At 31.8% G+C, this 18,737-nt stretch overlaps 2 protein-coding genes, 1 long non-coding RNA gene and 1 other non-coding gene across 4 annotated transcripts; 2 read left to right on the forward strand and 2 right to left on the reverse strand.

Annotated features, from left to right (window-relative positions):
* The first annotated feature begins 637 nt into the window (after window positions 1-637).
* LOC8285465 (protein SIEVE ELEMENT OCCLUSION B) lies at window positions 638-3,705 on the forward strand. The gene is made up of 7 exons (XM_015716632.3): window positions 638-929; window positions 1,041-1,151; window positions 1,243-1,691; window positions 1,807-1,916; window positions 2,001-2,143; window positions 2,226-2,717; window positions 2,817-3,705. Exons 1-7 carry the CDS (start codon window positions 723-725, stop codon window positions 3,444-3,446), a joined length of 2,142 nt encoding a protein of 713 aa, XP_015572118.1. The 5' UTR covers window positions 638-722; the 3' UTR covers window positions 3,447-3,705.
* A 249-nt stretch (window positions 3,706-3,954) lies between these two features.
* Window positions 3,955-4,093, reverse strand: LOC112534100. Its single transcript, XR_003078407.1, has one exon. It is a non-coding gene; the product is annotated as a small nucleolar RNA snoR137 (small nucleolar RNA).
* Window positions 4,094-12,229: 8,136 nt separating this feature from the next.
* LOC8285464 (protein JINGUBANG) lies at window positions 12,230-13,755 on the reverse strand. Its single transcript, XM_002515004.4, has one exon. It carries the CDS (start codon window positions 13,679-13,681, stop codon window positions 12,356-12,358), a length of 1,326 nt encoding a protein of 441 aa, XP_002515050.2. The 5' UTR covers window positions 13,682-13,755; the 3' UTR covers window positions 12,230-12,355.
* A 752-nt stretch (window positions 13,756-14,507) lies between these two features.
* On the forward strand, window positions 14,508-18,439 carry LOC125370531. Its single transcript, XR_007216566.1, has 2 exons — window positions 14,508-15,121; window positions 18,087-18,439. It is a non-coding gene; the product is annotated as an uncharacterized LOC125370531 (long non-coding RNA).
* Window positions 18,440-18,737: the final 298 nt, after the last annotated feature.

An 18,737-nucleotide genomic window follows, 5' to 3' on the forward strand; every position in this document is an offset into this window, starting at 1 on the left:
GATTTATTAAAGATGAATTTGAGGAAACACTTAGCATCTAATCCATTGTGATCTCCCTATCTTTCACTTTAATGATGCAGGTTGCTTATGTCATAAAGTTTCAGAGTTCCTCAAATGAACTGTTTTTTACTTTTTCTTTTTTCTTTTACTATATTTAATAGGTTTTGGACTCAGGCAGCCACTAAAAAGATGAATTGTAATTATAATACAAATTACAGGATAATAAAATTTTCTTTTTTCCCTCTGTGACTTGCAAATGTTTACAAAGCAGATGGGCAGTTGAGCATACCATTACAGCAATATAGGACAGTTCTGCTTCTGCAGGAAAAAAAAAAGGCACCCTGTACAATAATTAGAATTCCCAATTAATTGGAAAACACATGCAGTCACTGCATCAACGTGTTCCACAGAAGTAAACCTTAACCAGCATTCTGATTGTACCAATCTCGGACTAACCTTTTTATAGCAGTATAATCTATAAAGCTAAAAAGATGATTCATAATACAGACTGCACAGACAATCCCGTTATCCAAAATTCTTAAACCCCATCAGAAGCAAGGTAGCACTTTCCGTTGTCACTTTCCAGATCTTCATATTCATCAACTATATAAGGGTCAGAGGTAACCGGTTCAATACACACAATCTCTTCTCTTCTCTTCTCTTCTCTTCTCACTTGTTCATTTTACTACTTCACAAGTTTCTATCTTTGCCAACTTCACACAATGGCAGTTGTACCTCACAGGTCAAATCCTAGAGGCGAACGCCACATGTTTTCAACCTCAGATGATAATGCAATGATGAAACAAATTCAAGCTACTCATGCTCCTGATGGTCGCGAATTTGATGTCAGGCCTCTTCTTAATGTTGTTGAGGATGTCTTCCAACGTGCTGTGCCGCCCTCGGGACTTGCTACCATTGTTCAGCCTCAGGTGCGATGATCAGTGCACAATTCATTCTTCTCTAGCCAGTGTATACTGGCAATTATTTTATTTTGCTTAACTATAAGTTTATGCTAATAACCATTTGTGAATTCATTGTAGGGAGTTGTTCATCAAGCACAACTCGACGCATTAGAGGAGAAAACTCTCCAGAATGGCTTCTATGAAATGCTGGACCTGTTGTCGTACACAATCAACAAAATTTCCTGCGAGGTTATGTGCCCTTCTTACAGGATTCTAATGTTTCGAAGCGTTATTTTCTCATGACGGCTGATAATCTGATAATTGTATGCTTTTCTTGCAGATAGCTTGCAAATGTTCTGGCGGTGGAGATGCACACGCTACAACATTGGCAATATTTAACTTGGTATCAAGTTACTCATGGGACGCAAAGCTTGTTCTAGCCTTAGCAGCATTTGCAGTAAACTATGGCGAATTCTGGCTCGTAGCCCATCTTTACCTTACAAACCCATTGGCAAAAGCCGTGGCTCTTCTGAAGCAATTGCCCGACATACTTGAACGTGCTGACGCATTGAAACCAAAGTTTGAGGCGGTGAGCAGCCTTATCAGGGCTGCTTTAGATGTGGCCAAATGCATTGTTGAATTCAAGGAGCTACCACCTCAGTACATCACTCCTGATGCACCAGAAATGTTAATTGCTACTGCTCATATTCCAACAGCTGTTTACTGGACTATCAGGAGTATTGTGGCTTGTGCAACACAAATTATTGGCCTCATTGGCATGGGTCATGAGTATGTTTTAGTGCTATAATTTTGAAAGTTACTAAGTAATGACCCCTTTATTTTCATTACATGCCAGAAAGTGCATGCTAAAACATTCCTTCTGCATCCTATTCCCTGAAAACAGGTACATGGCATCAACCACAGAAGCTTGGGAACTATCAAGCTTGGCACATAAGGTCAGAAGTATTCATGAACATCTTATGAGGCAGCTCACTCTATGTTATCATCACATAGGTAAGTCCTGCCCGATGTCCAATTTCAATTTGGAAGAATTTGTGTGTTACTGTAAGATGACAAGTAATAATTTGTATTATGCAGATGAGAAAAGACACGTAGAAGCATATCAGACACTCATACGCCTTTTCGATACTATTCACATTGATAACATAAAGATTCTCAGGGCTCTGATTTATGCTAAGGATGATCAGCTACCACTTTATGATGGCCACAACAAAAAAAGGGTTGATTACGCTTTCCTCTGTGCTTTTCTGATATAATTACTATACGAGGACTGAAGTTCTCCAACTGTTTTTCACGTTACAGGCTAGCCTTGATGTGCTGAGGAGGAAGAATGTTCTGCTCTACATTTCAGACCTTGATCTCCCGCATGAAGAGCTTTCAATGCTTGAACAAATGTATAGTGAGGCAAGGCAAAATCCAGCAAGGACAGAGAGTCATTATGAGGTAGTATGGCTGCCAGTTGTGGAACGATCAACAGCATGGAATGATGCAAAACAAAAACAATTTGAGAATCTTCAATCAGTGATGCCATGGTACACAGTCTATCACCCTTCACTGCTCGACCCGGCAGTCATTAGGTACATCAAGGAGTTTTGGAAATTCAACAAGAAGCCATTGCTGGTGGTCTTGGATCCTCAAGGCAAAGTAGTGAATCCTAATGCTATCCATATGATGTGGATTTGGGGTAGCGCAGCTTTCCCTTTCACTAGCGTCAGGGAAGAAGCACTCTGGAGAGCAGAAAACTGGAAGATTGATTTATTAGCAGATACGATCGATCCAATCATTCACTCCTGGGTAATTAATATATTCTCTTGATCCTGCATCCGTCTAATAATGCAGCGGGTTGCAGTTTAAACTCTTGGTACTAAAACATGACTTGTTTTGGAATTTCAGATACAACAAGGGAAGTACATATGCTTGTATGGCGGAGAGGATATCGAGTGGATCCGCAAATTCACAATGACAGCAAATGCACTTGCACAAGCTGCTGGCATTGATTTAGAGATGCTCTATGTGGGGAAGAGCAACCCAAGAGAGAAAGTCAGGAAAAATAATATCATAATTCAAAATGAGAAGCTTAGTCATGTACTTCAAGACCTTACACTAATCTGGTTCTTCTGGGTAAGGCTTGAAAGCATGTGGCATTCCAAGGTGCAACACAACAGGACGGTGGAGAATGACATAATAATGCAAGAAATCGTAACGATGCTAAGCTTCGATGGGAGCGATCAAGGATGGGCTGTGATCAGTAAAGGGTCAGGAGCTGAAAACAGACAACTCGCAAAGGCGAAAGGATCAGATATATTGAACTGCTTTGATGACTATCAGTCATGGAGAGAAATTGCTGAAGAGGAAGGATTTGTGCCTGCAATACTTGACTATCTCCATGGACACCATAACCCACTTCACTGCAACAGGTTGATCCTGCCAGGAACCACTGGGAGCATCCCTGAAAAGGTTGTTTGTGCCGAATGCAGCCGTCCAATGGAGAAGTTCATCATGTATCGCTGCTGTACTGATTAAGGCTCAAATCACCGTTACTAGTCTATGGTGTGGCCTGATATCGTGAATGGAGTTCAATAACTAACTGCTGTATCCTGCAGTCAGTGTTTGTACTGTCGTATTTTGATGTTTAATTTGAATATGCACGGGTAGTGCGGATTTGAATGTGCATGGTAAGAACTAGGCATCTTCCTCCTGCTTTTTCCTTCCGACTACTTTCTGTAATTTCCCGGTCAGGTATTTGTAATTCAATTAATCTAAATTTTTATTATTTCTCTTACTTTTATTACTTTTTTCATTTCCTCTTTAATGAAAGATACCATGTCCCATCCTACAAGCTTCCATCTTTTACAGATATGTACAAAGGGCTAATCGTTCCTTCACACCGCCGTCCGAATTTCGCTCTTCAATTTGAAATTATTCTGTTTTCGATTTGGTGATCTTACTCGGATTATTTCGAATAGGAAAAATCAGAACATAATAATTTTGTTCAATTATTATTAAATAGAAAATTCTATAAAAATTAAGGAGGTGTACCAGGAGACAGGTAACACAGAGAAGAAAGAGAATTCACTGTGCTGTTTAATACTGGCAATAAAAATTTAAATTTATGCTTCGGAAACATGAATTTCTTCCATTGATTAGGAAGAGTCACCAGAAGAAGCAACCAAAAGAAACCCTAGCTACTTAATCGATTGCGATTTAATTTTTTCTTTTAGAATAAACTGGCCACAATCCCAACCTTAGATACGCCGTTTCATTGAACAATGCGTATCGATGCAAAAAAGCATTTCTGGGATTGAGAACTTTTTAATTTACGCTTCCGTTGACACGTCCTTATGGATCTTGTAATGCCATTGAAGAACGTAACGCCTATCGAAAGCGACTTTCTAAACTGTAAAAATAAAATAAATGGAAACACAAAAGAAACCTCAGAAAGACTCTGAAATTGAAATAAATTGATGACAAATATGACGGCGATTAGGGTTTATGCTGCAGTAGATGGGGGGGGGGTTATTTATAGAGAAACGAAGGTTGAGGAAAATGACCGAAATGCCATTTTCATAAATTGTTGCTGTAAATAAACCCATGAATAATATTGGGCTTGATTTATGGACTCAACTTAAGTAAATTAAGCCCAATGCATAAATTGAAGCCTTAGATGCAATGGACGAATGTTTATCCTGTCTCTTAATTCAGCCCGCAATTTGCCACTAATAATTTTCTTTTTCTTTTTATACATAGTGTGAGCGACCGCCTTTTTATTTTGGGTTTTCACTGGAGTCTGCTTTTCATACTAGGCCTGTTTTGAAGTGAGCCGTCCGATCGAGAGCCATAAGGAATTATGTAATGGCTTTAAGACCATTTGGATAAGGAGTTTCATCCGATGAGATCAAGACAGTTTCAAGAATGAGGAACATCTGTCTAAGATTTAATCCGACCTCAAGAAAATCTCCATAATTGTTTTTCTTTTTTTTCCAGATCTAAACAAAAATCCATCTAGAAAACGGAAGAAAAAGAAAAGGCTAAACTCAAATTCCAAATAGAGAATAGGATTTGATTACAATTTAGATTAGTAATCTAAAATGTATGAATTTGATTTTTAGAAGGTAAGGTTGTCGAAATATTTATTTCTATAAGACAATTTAAGTTATATTTTGATTTAATTTCTTAAATTTAATTTTTAAAATTAGTGTTACTATCAAATATACTTCTATAATATAATCATATTCAGTGATAGTAGCTATAACTCTTTTTTTTTTTTTTCTTTCTATATTTCTAACGAGAAAAACCATTAAATAAAATATCCACCATTGATATAAACAATTAAACAATGGTGGTGTGCAAGTGAATTAAAACATTGTGGGACCATAATTCTAGACAGTTGTGGATAGAACAATGAAACAGAAATTGAGTTGAAACTAACACAACCATGATACATAAATAGCATGGAAAAAAATGGTTTATGACATGATGCCTGACTGTCTGTCTGCATATTATCCCCATTAATGAAGTAATGCAACTAAGTATCTCGTGCACAATTCAGGATGAACGCTAGCAGCATTTGCTTAGCACATACAACTCAGACGGAATGTAGTGTCCTAATGAAAACTGGTAAAAAAGACTAGTATTTAGAAGGGGAATAATAACTGAAAACGGCTATTAGCATAATATAAAAGTTAAAAAGATTCATGTTTTATAAATATAATTATGTTAAAAAACCATTTTATGAACATATGCCAATACTTAAACATTCACTAGTGTTAAAATATTGCATCTTTCTTTTGAAAAAGAAAAATGTGAGTATGATTGCCTAGTTGGTGTCGTTTTATGTTTGTAAATATGAATAACATGTCCCAAATCTTGGTTATTCAAGCCGTATATCTCTTATGGTCTACAGTACTTTCTTGAATTGCCTCAGATTCCCATTTTGCACCTTCGTACGTTCATTCAACCCATTATGCCACCCAAAAGGATAAGTTTTCCGATCAGAAAACTAAAAAAGATAAGTTGGCCCCACAGCACCAACCCTAGAAAAAAGATAAATAAAAAACACACTCAGGTTATGTATCCATCCCTTTCACTGCAATTGTTGAAGACAGCTCAAGATTATATATATATATATATATATATATATATATATATATATATATATTAACGAATAAAAGAGTAATATACATATATATATATATATATATATATATATAAATATTTTATATTTTTATATTAAATATATAATTAATTATTTTAAATTAATAAATATATGTCAATTTTCCAGCTAAATTAATGAAGAATTCTTGATTCTTTTGTTCCTTTCTTGACACTATAATTTGATGAGCTAAAAAAATAAATATTTAGATGTGTTTTTCAAAAGGGTTTATGAAAAAATAAGCTTGAATGCACCTATTCACATTTGTAACATGAGAGCACTCGCACTATATTAATTAGAGAGAAATGTTTTGGCAGCTTTTGTTGTTTCATACTTGTACCCATCAAGATCAAAAATAATATGTAAACATCTTCTAATAAATACAACCATTTAAGAATTGTTGTTGCCTGCACTTTTTAATAAATATATTTAGAGGATATATAGACCACTTGTCAAGTTGTTTTTTTATTTTTCCTTTCTCGAAGAGTGTGTCTAGAGCCTATAGGAACATAAGAGACTTCAAGAAAAGTTGAGATTATAAAAACTATAGTGGTGGCTACTTCATATAATATGATAGCAATAAAAAGATACTAAAAACAAATAATATGATAGCAATACCCTTAATTTTTAATGAATATGATGATAATATTGCTTAAAGAATGCTATAATTATTGTTATAAGTGGTCCTAAAAGTAAAAAGTGTGAAATAATCAATCAATTTCCATGCAGATGTAACCCTTGCATTCTTATATATGCATTAACAATTAATCTATCTTTCTCATGATTTTAAATCAATTAATACCACTGCTTTTCTATGGATTAATGAAGGATTGGTATTCTTATTACATAGTGAATATATAAATATCATATGAGCTTATGAGTTTCCATTTCCGTGCAAGCTAATGAGCTTTGAAAACTTATCATTAATTTAATTATCTGAGATGTCAGAATCATTAATTTTTAAATAGAATTAAGTCCGAGTCTGTTTCATGTTTTACGCATATTAGTATGGTCATTTTGTGGGTTGTCCTCTTCCTTATGTATCCTAATTAATTATATAAATATAAATATAGTAATTGGTGATTAAGTAGCTTGATTCTTTTCATAATACACGAATAAGAAATAAGCAGACAGCTTCATGTGTTTACGCTAATTAATACCGTGTTTACCGGTTGGATGGGACAAGAAGTACTGCTATACATCCCGTCTTCTTCTTCTTCTTCTTCTTCTTCTTCTTCTTCTTCTTTTAAGAAAAATGCTAAATATCTTAGTATATTTTCACATCTATTGCTTATACAATATGGGATTTAATATTTTTATGGAACTGTTTCTATTAGATGTCACATTTGATGACTAAGAAGTGTAGCGCTGCTCTTTTTCTCAACGGTGGTTGCTTAGTTTACCAAAAACAAGAGGTAAAATATGATAAGTTAAAGAATTTAGATAGTTAATTCTTTTTTTTTTTTTTTTGTTAAGTTAAAAGAATTCTTTGTTTTCTTCTTCAAACAAACTACAATTCTCCCTTAATCTATGCAGAAAAATATAGAAATTAGTACATAACACTTTCATGATATGATTGACCAGTCATTTTAATTTAATATGTAAAAAATTAGTTTATTAGTAAATATAATATTTTAAAATATTATTTTTTTTAATTAAAATTATTATTTAATTAGAAAACTAATTTATAAATTAATATAATCAATATCTATTTTTTAAAATAATTATTAATATATTATCTTTATAATTACAAAAGTATTTAATTAGAAATATAATTTATTAATTAATAAATAAATTATAAAATTATATTCAAATTTAAATTTTTTATATCAAAATAAATACACATATCAAAATAAAAAATTTATATAATAAAAAAATAAATACACGTGTCAAAAATCTTTAAATGTTAATATAGATTTTATTAAACTTTCTCAACAGAATACGATTTAATTGGACTCTAAAGTTGTCTGATCACCATCATCCTTAGTATTTCAAAGAACTCTTGATAATGAAAGAGTTATATATATGGAAGTAATTAAAATAATTAACCGATATTACTGAAAATGATTAGTGAAGAAGGTACGTAAGCAGTGAAGTCATTACATGTTTCATTCACAGCATTTCATTATGAAAAAGATGTTAAAACTATATTGCCGCCATCGCCAAAGTAATGGCATCATTGGGAAAGCCACTTCCACTTGCATTAATTCTTCTTCTTGATATGAACATTTTCTTTAAGGTTGTTGCTTTCAAAACTTACATGAGATTATTTACTTTTGGTAGAATTAACAGCCCACTGATTTACTAAAACGAGGATAATTAACCTTCTTCTTTTTATTGTAAATTAATATAGTTAATTAGGCATTGTACTTTCTGATCTATGCCTTCTAATTCTCATCCTGATCCGATTCAAGAAGAGCCGATGATCATGCGATTGAATTAAGATGAATTGTGGATACAGCGGTCAAGGATTGTGGAGGGGGTGGGGCTTTCTTTCTAGATACTCTTGTTTTAGCATATTCGGAGAGGTAAGTGAATCTCCCTTTTTCATGCTGGAAAAAGCTTTAAAAGTTGGCCTCTTCTGAAGGTATTGAGATAAAGATTATTTTCCAAGGAGAATGAGATGATGCTCTTAATCTAATTCAGTCTCTGTGGCCTCCGTTCCTCTGATGGTTTTCCGCTGTTTTCTTGGACATCGCAGTTTTGCAATCCGGGTTTCAGCAGGTCTGTTACCGCCATGATCAGTACAATGAAGAGAGAGAGAGAGAGAGAGAGTCAATAGAAAAAAAAGAAAGAAAGAAAAAAAGAGAGAAAATTCGTGAAGAGAAAAAAAAAAAAAAAAAAAAACAAAAATTTCAATTTTATAATAAAATTAAGTTTATTAATAATAAATTTTATAATTTTAATAACATAAAATTTTAAATATATCTTTATCTCCATCAAATAAATAGATTTTAGATTTCTGAATAAAGTCTATAAGATTTTACAAAATCTATTTCAATCATAAATATTATAGATATAAGTTAAATCAACATTTATTTTAACTAAATAAATAAAATTTAGATTTTAAAATAAATTCTATTAAAATATGTTAAGAATTCATTTTAATCAAATATAATATAAATAATTTTTCAAAAAGTATGTATAATATCACCAGCAAGACAGTCATACACACAGCAGTGGCTTCGGAAAAGACTGCCGGAAAATAGAGTTTGACCAGAAATTAACAACGAAATCTTAGATCTGCAGAATCTAACGATAGAAAATTATTGATTAATGTAAAAGAGAATGACTAATGACTTGCTTATAAGAAAACAGTGAGATATCCATGTTTAATTATATATTTGTAATTTTACTGATTAATGTCATTAATATATAAGCACTTGGTTCTATTATATGATTATGATAATTTTTTAAATATCGTTTTCCAATTCTGCATGTGAGGTCACATAATTTTGAATAAGATTACTCATGTGCAGGTGTAAGATAGCAACATTTCTGAAGAAACAATTAATGATAATTCCCATTTTTTATATAATTGGACAATTGGTCTAAAGCATCATCAATTTTGGTCAAATTTTAAATTCTATGTCGTTCTTTAAAAATGATCAATTTAGTCCAAGCAACTTATATAAAATCTCCAAGACTCCCAAATGATTTGTGCCAACTTGGACCACACAGTCCTCCTTAGCATTGGGATGAATGAGCTGATGCATGACATTTACAAGGAAGTCATAACGACCTGGAATTGTATCTTTTTATATTGGTAGTATTTGATATGAAATAATAAATCAATAAATAAATGTAAATAAATAGTGAGTAATTAATTTTTTTTAATTGTTGGTGAATAATTGGTAGGTGGTACTTTTTTTCTTTTTATTTTTTATTAAACTGATATTAAAAATCCAATGTTATAATATAATTTTTTTAAACAAAACAACCAATATAATTATTTAGTTGAAGATATATCCAAATTGGGGGGAGGGGACACATTGATATCTGTGTGCATGCTTACCCATTTGGCAAAGCTATGCTGCGTCTCTCTTACCCTCATATCCTCCTGCTCAACTTGCCCAACTTGCCCTCCTTCACAATAAAAGAGAAGGGTTGAAATTGGTGAGAAGGGTCTTAAAATAATACCAACAAATCTAGGGTGGTGGACTTGATTTTGTTGAAGAAACTGCTAAAATTAATAATCCATTTCTGTATTCTCTGCCTCTACGAAATGCACCTCGTTTTGTCCTCCCTTGCACAATTATTTATTTCTGTTTATTCCTTCTTGTTTTCGATATTTCTAAACAAACCAAGGAATCATTGATTGGCTTGTCATTCATGCATTTCGGCAAACACTTTTGTGCTGTCTTCGGACAAACTGCTTTCATTTGTTTTAAAAGGAGAAAAATAGTGGAGGAGAGAAGCTTCTTGGATCTTGTTCTATAATCCAAAGGGTCCCCTATTGTTATTTTCTCCCACTTGGTTTTTCTTTTCATTTGAGATATATGTAGATATTCATCCACTATCCCTATGAGCAGCACGTGCGACACACACACATATACGCTAAAATATTTTAAGTTAGTATTATTTATTTGTATCATAACAAAAGAAATTACAAACTAATTAATGAAGAATTAGCTAAAGGGTATTTTCTTTTTCTTTGATTAGGTATACTTCCACCATTTTATAAGTCACAATATGATAATGACTGCATTCAAAAGAAATTTGGACCATCATGATTTTCAACTGTGGGATAGGGTTGAATTCACACAGGTTTTTAAGAAACCTTTGTGCTCTTAAGAAGAGAAATGAAATTTTCTTGGTGGGTAAGGAATAAGGCAGGAACACTGTTGGAGATTAGAGTTGAACAAGTTATTAAAATGGTAGTTAAAATAGTTGATTAAGAACCAAAAAGGGAGGTTAATTGATTAATCAGCCAAAAAAACAAAAAGATGTTTAGTTTATAGCAAAAGTAATCACTTGTCATCATTTCACGATTAACTTTATTTGTTTCTGGTTATCTCTGAGATTAGTCAATTATTCATTCTTCTAATCAACGTTTTCTCATTATTACTGTAGATTTTGACCTTGATTAGTCCTTAATAATCTAATTAATTTGACAATCTTTTTTTTTTATGGGTTATTGGAACTATTGTTTTGTCGCTTCTATACTCTCTCCCTCCCTTTTCTTTTATTTTCGAAGAACTATTTATTATTTTGTATACTATTAATTTATTAGCTGATACTGTTTCTCGTTTCTGAAAGCAGAAGATTCAGCGTCTAGACTTTTTACTTTAAGGTCCCTGGTTTTGGCATTCCATTCAAATCTGATGAGGAAAAAAAGATTATTCTTCAAATTGAAGTTCCAATTCCGAAGTGTGAGATTCCTTTTTTTTAATTGATGTATCATTTTTCAACATATATAAATTATATAGTATAGTTATTTGAATCACTGAATTATTTTGCAAGGCAATTATATTATTAAATTTTATATATTTGCAAATAATAACTCCGGACATGCAGTAAATGGATTAAAATATTTAAAAAGAAAAATTAAAAGAAATTTCGATTTCTCTTATCCATCTTAAATTATGCATATTTCAAATGAGATTATTTTACCTTGAGAGATGTAAAAACTTATGCAAAACCCACTATGTAATATGAATTTTATTGTAAGAATATGAAAGGAATAAAAATAGTGAAGATTGCTATTATTGTATGTGCCCAAGGGTCTAGTCTTGAGTCCTTGCCAACCAGATTATATGTTCAAAGTCAAAAATCAAGATGTTCGCACCTTCATGATAATGGATTTTTATTGTCTCCTGTTAATGTGTTACACTTGGGTGTTTGTATTTGTATGAATAAAGCATAGAAAATAATAATAAAATTTAAAATAATATTATAAAGTATTTATAATATATATATATATATATATATATATATATATATATATATATATATTACTTAATATAATTATTAAGCATAATACAAGAAAAATCGTTTAGTAATTCCATATGTTGATTCTTGTTTGGCCCTTCTTCAATAATACCAAACAAGGATATAATCTCTTCTGGGAATTATTTTGTCACTGTAGTTTGATGACAAGTTCTTGTAAGTAGATTTAAATACAAGTAGAACTAAAAACTATACTCATTCATCATAATCAAACTTCTAAGTTCCATTAATAACCTAAAAGAACAAACAAAACATTCATTGTATTATATACAAAAATCCAATGAAACCCTCAAGAACTAAGAAATGAAATTCTTCTTCTGTCAAAAAGAAATTAAATCTTTAATATTTGATATGGAGAAACAAGGCTACTAGGTCTAAAAACGGACACTTGCCAGGCCTTAATTTCTCCATCTAAACTTCCACTGAACACTGAAACTACACTGTTTCTGTTATCATGATTATTGCCATTTCCATCGTTCTCTTCCCAAACCGCCGCTAAAGACTTAACTGGTTTATTATGCCCTTCCAGAACAGCCAAACAACAATATTTCCCATCATGTCCTCTTTGCCAAATCCTCACCGTCCGATCAGCTGACCCACTCAACAACAAATCAGAGACGTTAATCAAACTCAAAATGGCCTTCCCATGACCTCTCAACGCGCCACTCACAACCATATGATTAGCACTGTCTTCTCTCTCCCAAACCAAAATAGAACGATCGCATGCACCTGAAAACAACACCGATCCGTCGTCGTTTAAAGCCAAAGCATTAACAGCAGATTTATGCTTCTCTAGGGTAGCTACCAATGTATGCTTCTTTCCATCAAGCGGCTTAGCCCAAACCCGAATCTTGCAATCCGCGGAGCCAGTGTAAACAGTTCCGTTAACGGAAACAACAACGGCGTTAATAGCATCCTCATGTGCTTTAACACTCTCTAAGCACCGTAAATCAGAAGCCCTCCATATCTTTAAACATTTATCCCAAGAAACTGAATAAATGAAGCCATTGTTAACGGCAAGACTAGTAACAGCGTCAGCATGCTGAATCCACAACATCTTCTTGTGTCGCCTTACATTAACGTAGTTCTTCGGCAGCATAGACTTGGATAAGCGGTCCTTAACGGTAGGAAGAACCGTTAACAGTTTATGTTGATAATTTTGTATGAGTTTCCAAACGCGGATTTTACAGTCTTGATGAGCTGTGAATATTTTGCCGTTACAGAAGGTGATAGACTTAATGGAGCCTGAGGATGAATTGTTAGCGCTGAAAGAGTGAAGATGATGACATGTGGTGCGATCGTAGACGTTGACGATGTGAGTAGAGGCGGCATAGAGGAGGTTGTCGTGGAGAGCGAGGCAGGTGATTTGGAGATTTGGAATAAGCTTAAGAGAGGTTGTGGAATGATAAGAGATTGAAACATTGAGGGTTTCTGGTGTGAGTTTTTGGAGGGAAGGGACTGAAGGGAGAGTTTGGAGAGAGAGGTTGCTTTGGAGGCTGCTCATGGAGGAGGTGGCAGGACTTGAATCGGAGGCGCTACTGGTGTCGGAATAAAGGTGTTTAGCGGATGAAAAGGTGGTGTTTTGAGTGGCGGTGGCCGTGGTGGTGGTGGTGGTGGTGGAGGAGCAGGTGGTGGCTAGCCATGAACGGACTTTCATTTTGTGTTCTTATTTTTCAAAGCTTAGGAGCTTGGCTTTGAAAGATACGAAGACTTGTGAGGGAGTTAAATAGAGATTTGAAAAAGGAAAAGAAGTTCAAAGCAAAAATTAAAAAAAGAAAAGAAAAAAGGTCCTACTTGATTAGAAGGAGAAGGTATATGGGATGGTACGTACAATCTTCCAAGGATGAGAAAGTCTGGAATCACTATTCACTATTAGTTTTTTTATTAAATAATTTAAATTATATTAACCAGTCAATTTTGCATTATTTGTTTTTTTCTTTTTTGGTTCATTATCAGACCGAAGTTAGAACCGAACCAGCCACTTTTTCTACGGCTTCGAACCAGAATCAGAACCGAGTTTTGATTTCAATTACTTACCGATCCGGTTTGATTTATTTTTATGCCCAAACTGGTCCGCGGGTCAATGGTAAGGGGTAAGTTTATTTTCTTAATATCATAATATTGTATTAGAAATAATTAAGTATCAATAAATACTTCCGTTTAAAAAGACTTTTTTAAAAATATAAACTCAACTAAATAAGCTGAGTTTCTTTTATTTTTATTAATCAAAGCGAATCAAAATCTATATATAATTTATTTTAAAATAATAAAATATTTAATATTGTTTAATTCGATCAAACTGAATTCTTTTTTAACTTAAAAGCAGAACAAAATTAATTTTTTTGAAGAAACATCTCTATAGGTATTTTCAATTTTTTAAGAGATTTTGCACATCTCTATTGATAAGATTTGTAATATATATTTCGTTCTTAAAGTGGTATTATAATATTAGAAGATTAAGATATTTAAATTTTTTGAATATTTGTTTAATATAGTATATATATATATATTGAAAAGAAGCAGGATTCAGCTTATGTTAGTAATAATGAAAAATCCAAAAAGTGAAGGATCCAAAGGCCAGCTGCTGTCTTGGTTTTTTCCCTCCTGTATTTATGTCCAAATACCGCTGCCGAGTGTAATTCAGGTTGTCATTTTTTGTGTGGAAAAAAGCAACAGCTAGCGGGTAATACCGCGGCGGTAGAGTCAATGGGCCATATTTTTGATAATTATCATTTATGAATCTATAAGGAAATTATGGTAGGTAGCCAGTTGCCTGGCTGCCTGATAATTTACACTAGGGATCGATGGTCAACCTCAGGTGCAGCAAAACGCGTTTTCATGCTCCAACAAAGAGAGACAGTGGTTGTGCGTCTGTGTATTCCTATTTGTTTCATCAATTAGGCCCCTCAAGTTTTCGGCTTGTCGTCATTTGAGCATAGCATGTTTCTGCTGATATTTTCGGAGCAGAGAAGTTGGTGAAGTTGAAGCTGTTTCTTCACCTCATCGCCATATGCAATGTTCGAAGCAGGAGTGATAGTAGTCAGGGAAGATTCTGGAGTAGTTATCGTAACTGGTAGGATTATCCCTCCAATTAAAGGTATCGCAGCCCGAATTTATTTAAAATAGAAAAAAATATCATAAATTTTAATTTTCTTAATTTTTTAAAATCAAAATTACAGGTTTTTATTTTGTTTTTATTGTGTTGAAATATTAGAAATATGTTTTTTAACTCTTTTTTTCTGAGTTCATTGATTTTCGATTGTCTTTAGTAAAACAATCGAAAAATTATCATATATCGTATATATTTAAAAAAAAATTAAAAATTATATATTTCTTTTAAATCTTTATAATATTTATTGATCTTATTATATTTTTGAAATTGTTCTCTTTAAAATATAACTATTCGAATATATTTTATATCTATTTAAAAAATTAACTTCACCATTTGTACACATTTTAAATTTAATTTGTGCTACGAACATGGTATCTAAATCCGCTTGAATATAAATTTTTATAAGTATTAAAAGGACAATGAGAATCCTAATCAATAAAATTTCATTTATATAAAAAGATTTAGATAATAATTTAATGAATTCGTTTCATGTAAGCATATTAATGATATCAAAAAATAAAAAAAAAGTTAAATTTTAAAAAAAAATAATCTATTGTAACAAACATGGAAAAAATTCATAAAACCTAATCAAATTAAACTCAAATTTACATAAATTCGATTATATACTTTTTGAACTCGTCTTATAAAAACCGAATACCTAAAGATGTTGTATATGTTGCTATCCCTACTCAAGAGTTCTCTTTAAGGAGGCAAAGGCACATAATTTTCTATAGGGGGGCAAAGGTACATAATTATCTTTCCAGAGGGGCCAAATTAAGAATCTTAAGGAATTATTAAGAAAAATATAACTATGGGGGCCATGGCGCCCCCATTGTCGGCTCTCCCTCCACCCCTGAGTCAAACAATTCGATGTGTAGAAAGTTGAGTTCTATCTACTGCTTAATCATTGTATTTATATTTTCTGACTTCTTTTTTCTTTTTTTATTTTACTTTTAAACACTTCTTTTAAAAGAATGTCAGCTCCAATTCTTCAATTTAAAACTTTATAATTTTAGAGACAATTTTAATTCATCAAATTAAAATTTATTATTTATAAATATTGTTTGTATAATATGATCTATCACACTCATTTAATGAGATGATTATATTTAATCTCATTTTTATATATCAATTTTATCTCTAAAATTAACAAACCATTTGAAAAATCAACGTAACCCTTTATTTATTTGTCATGTATTTCTTCATGTAAATACTTAATAATTAGTAGAAAAGGTAAAGTATAGTTGGAGTCAGTTGTAGAAGAGCAATTATAAGTGCCCTAGTAGTTTTTCCCTCACATGCTAGTTCTGTATGCATACTTGTATATTTAGAAATGAAGATTGATTGCTGAGTTTCATTTCTGCAAATCTGTTTTCATGTTAGTTTAGGAATTAATAGACTTCCATTTTTAATTAGAGCATCATGTCACCATCGTTCTTATATCAACTCAGATTTCTAGATACAACTAATTCTTGTGGAATTATGTGCCTATTAAAAGAAAAGCATGTTCATGACCTAAGCAATAAGACTTAATTTATATCATCAAATTCATTGACAAATTAATTAGATTGTATTAGTTAGGGCTCAACTTTAATTTTGTGTCCCTTTAATCTAAATTCGCTTTTATTTTAGTTTCTTTTGTTTTTCATACAAAGGAAAGAATATCTGAGAAAAAAATATTTATAGGCCGTGGGCTACATAATGGAGGGTAATCTGTCATTTACACTAATTGTAAAGGCGAAAATTTATGTAGTACAATGTAGAAAACTCAAATATGAGAACCCTCACTTATAAATTAAATGTTCTTACCATTTAAATTAAGCCTCAAATATCCTTTTAATTTCTTTTCTTTTACTTACATGAGACATTTTCATTTAAAATAAGTGACATTGCAATAAACAAGTGAATGACTTGTAATCTGAATAGTGTATATTTAAATGATAAATACTAATACTTACTCAACCATATAATAACAATAAATACAAATATATGTTTTTATCTATTAATTTGATGGTATGAATAATCAATAAAAAAATTTCTCAAAGTTAAATCAATTTCTAATAAATACATTTACTCATCTATCCACTTGACAAATACATCCCAACAGTAAGTATTTTTCTCAAAATTAGTATATCCATCTTTGCCCTTAGAAGGAGCTAGGAAAAACAGTGTCAACAAATTGTTTATTCAAAATAGGGGATGTCTTTTTGAAGAGCACCATTATTAAAGCTTCAAATGAATGGAATATAAAGAGTAGCTGAATTGAACCTAGCTTGGACCAAGCAATTAGAATTTGCTTGAAAAGTTTATGAGGTAACTAGCTAGCTAGCCGCGGAGGAGGAAGATTCAGCAATAAGCATTTATCTTCCTGGGGTACTTGGTCTGCTAAAGCATATACAAATTATAGACCAAGGACCATTTTGTATATAACAAGTCTTCACCAAACTCATTAAATCCCAATCGACAAAGAGATCAACACAAAATCTCCACATCAACTAATCTTAATCAAGGAAACAAAAAGCACTTTAATCCAAGTCATTTAATTAAATGATGAAAAAGTATTTGTGCATTATTTATCCATAAGCATATACATATAAATAAATAAATAAAAAGACACCAATCAAATAGCCACATGTAAGGTTATGTCATTTTGAACAAACCATAGTAAAGATAAGTTTTATATATTTGTCAAATTACAAGTGGGGCATAAATCACATCAAAGACAACTCATTATATCTCATCATTTCAATCAAAGGTGTATATATATGAACTGATAACTTCTATAATATATTTATATCAAAAAATATATGTGAAAATTTCTTAATAAACTATAATATAAGTTTCCATCAATTGTCTTGTTGATTATATTATCTATATGCAACTTGCAAAGTTATTCTTTTTCTTTTTGATCTCAAACAATAATGTTCTTAAGCTAATGGATGTTTCATAGAATTGACAGCAGAGTGCATTGAAAATTCAAATCCATATACAAGACGTCAAGAACAAGGACAAGAGTGGACGTGGAATCATATTTACTTGTATATTTCTTACCCCCAAAAAAAGGAGGAACAAAAAGAAAAAAGAAACTTGTTTTAGAATTTAAGATAGAGTTGGTCCCCTCCCATGATTGCATGGAAACTAGTATTCACTATGCCCTTACTTATTATATATTGTGATGGAGAGTGAGATTAAGCCACACTTAATTAAAAGATTAGGGTAGATTTTAAGTTCTAATGGCCGTGAACCTTTTATTATAGCATTTGGCAGGATAATAATAAAAATGGCTATTAAATTTTGAATTTAGTTTTATTTTGATCATAAAATTTTATTTTTTTACTTTGATTATTAAACTTTAATCATGTTTCAATTTAATTATTTTCTGAATAAAATCTTCATACATAGTAAAATAGCTAATTAGAAAAGGATAATTAAGAAAATGAAATATAATATGTCAATTTTTTGTGGACAATGTGACTAATTATAACTAAAAGTAAAGTTAAAATAACTAAATTAAAAGTATTAAAATTTTATAATTAAAATAAAACTAAATTTAAAATTCATATTATTGTATTTGTATGTCTTGAATGAATGCCCATATGCT

This window comes from Ricinus communis, chromosome 7, assembly GCF_019578655.1.
Source record: "Ricinus communis isolate WT05 ecotype wild-type chromosome 7, ASM1957865v1, whole genome shotgun sequence".
In the NCBI taxonomy this organism is placed as follows: Eukaryota; Viridiplantae; Streptophyta; class Magnoliopsida; order Malpighiales; family Euphorbiaceae; genus Ricinus; species Ricinus communis.

What these genes read in the sequence shown, in the direction of transcription:
- LOC8285465 (XM_015716632.3), top strand. Translation starts at nt 723, where the DNA reads ATGGCAGTTGTACCTCACAGGTCAAATCCTAGAGGCGAACGCCACATG. An exon ending in CTACCATTGTTCAGCCTCAG is followed by an intron (nt 930 to 1,040) that starts GTGCGATGATCA and finishes AATTCATTGTAG; the next exon opens with GGAGTTGTTCATCAAGCACA. An exon ending in ATGGCCACAACAAAAAAAGG is followed by an intron (nt 2,144 to 2,225) that starts GTTGATTACGCT and finishes TTCACGTTACAG; the next exon opens with GCTAGCCTTGATGTGCTGAG.
- LOC8285464 (XM_002515004.4), bottom strand. Translation starts at nt 13,681, where the DNA reads ATGAAAGTCCGTTCATGGCTAGCCACCACCTGCTCCTCCACCACCACC.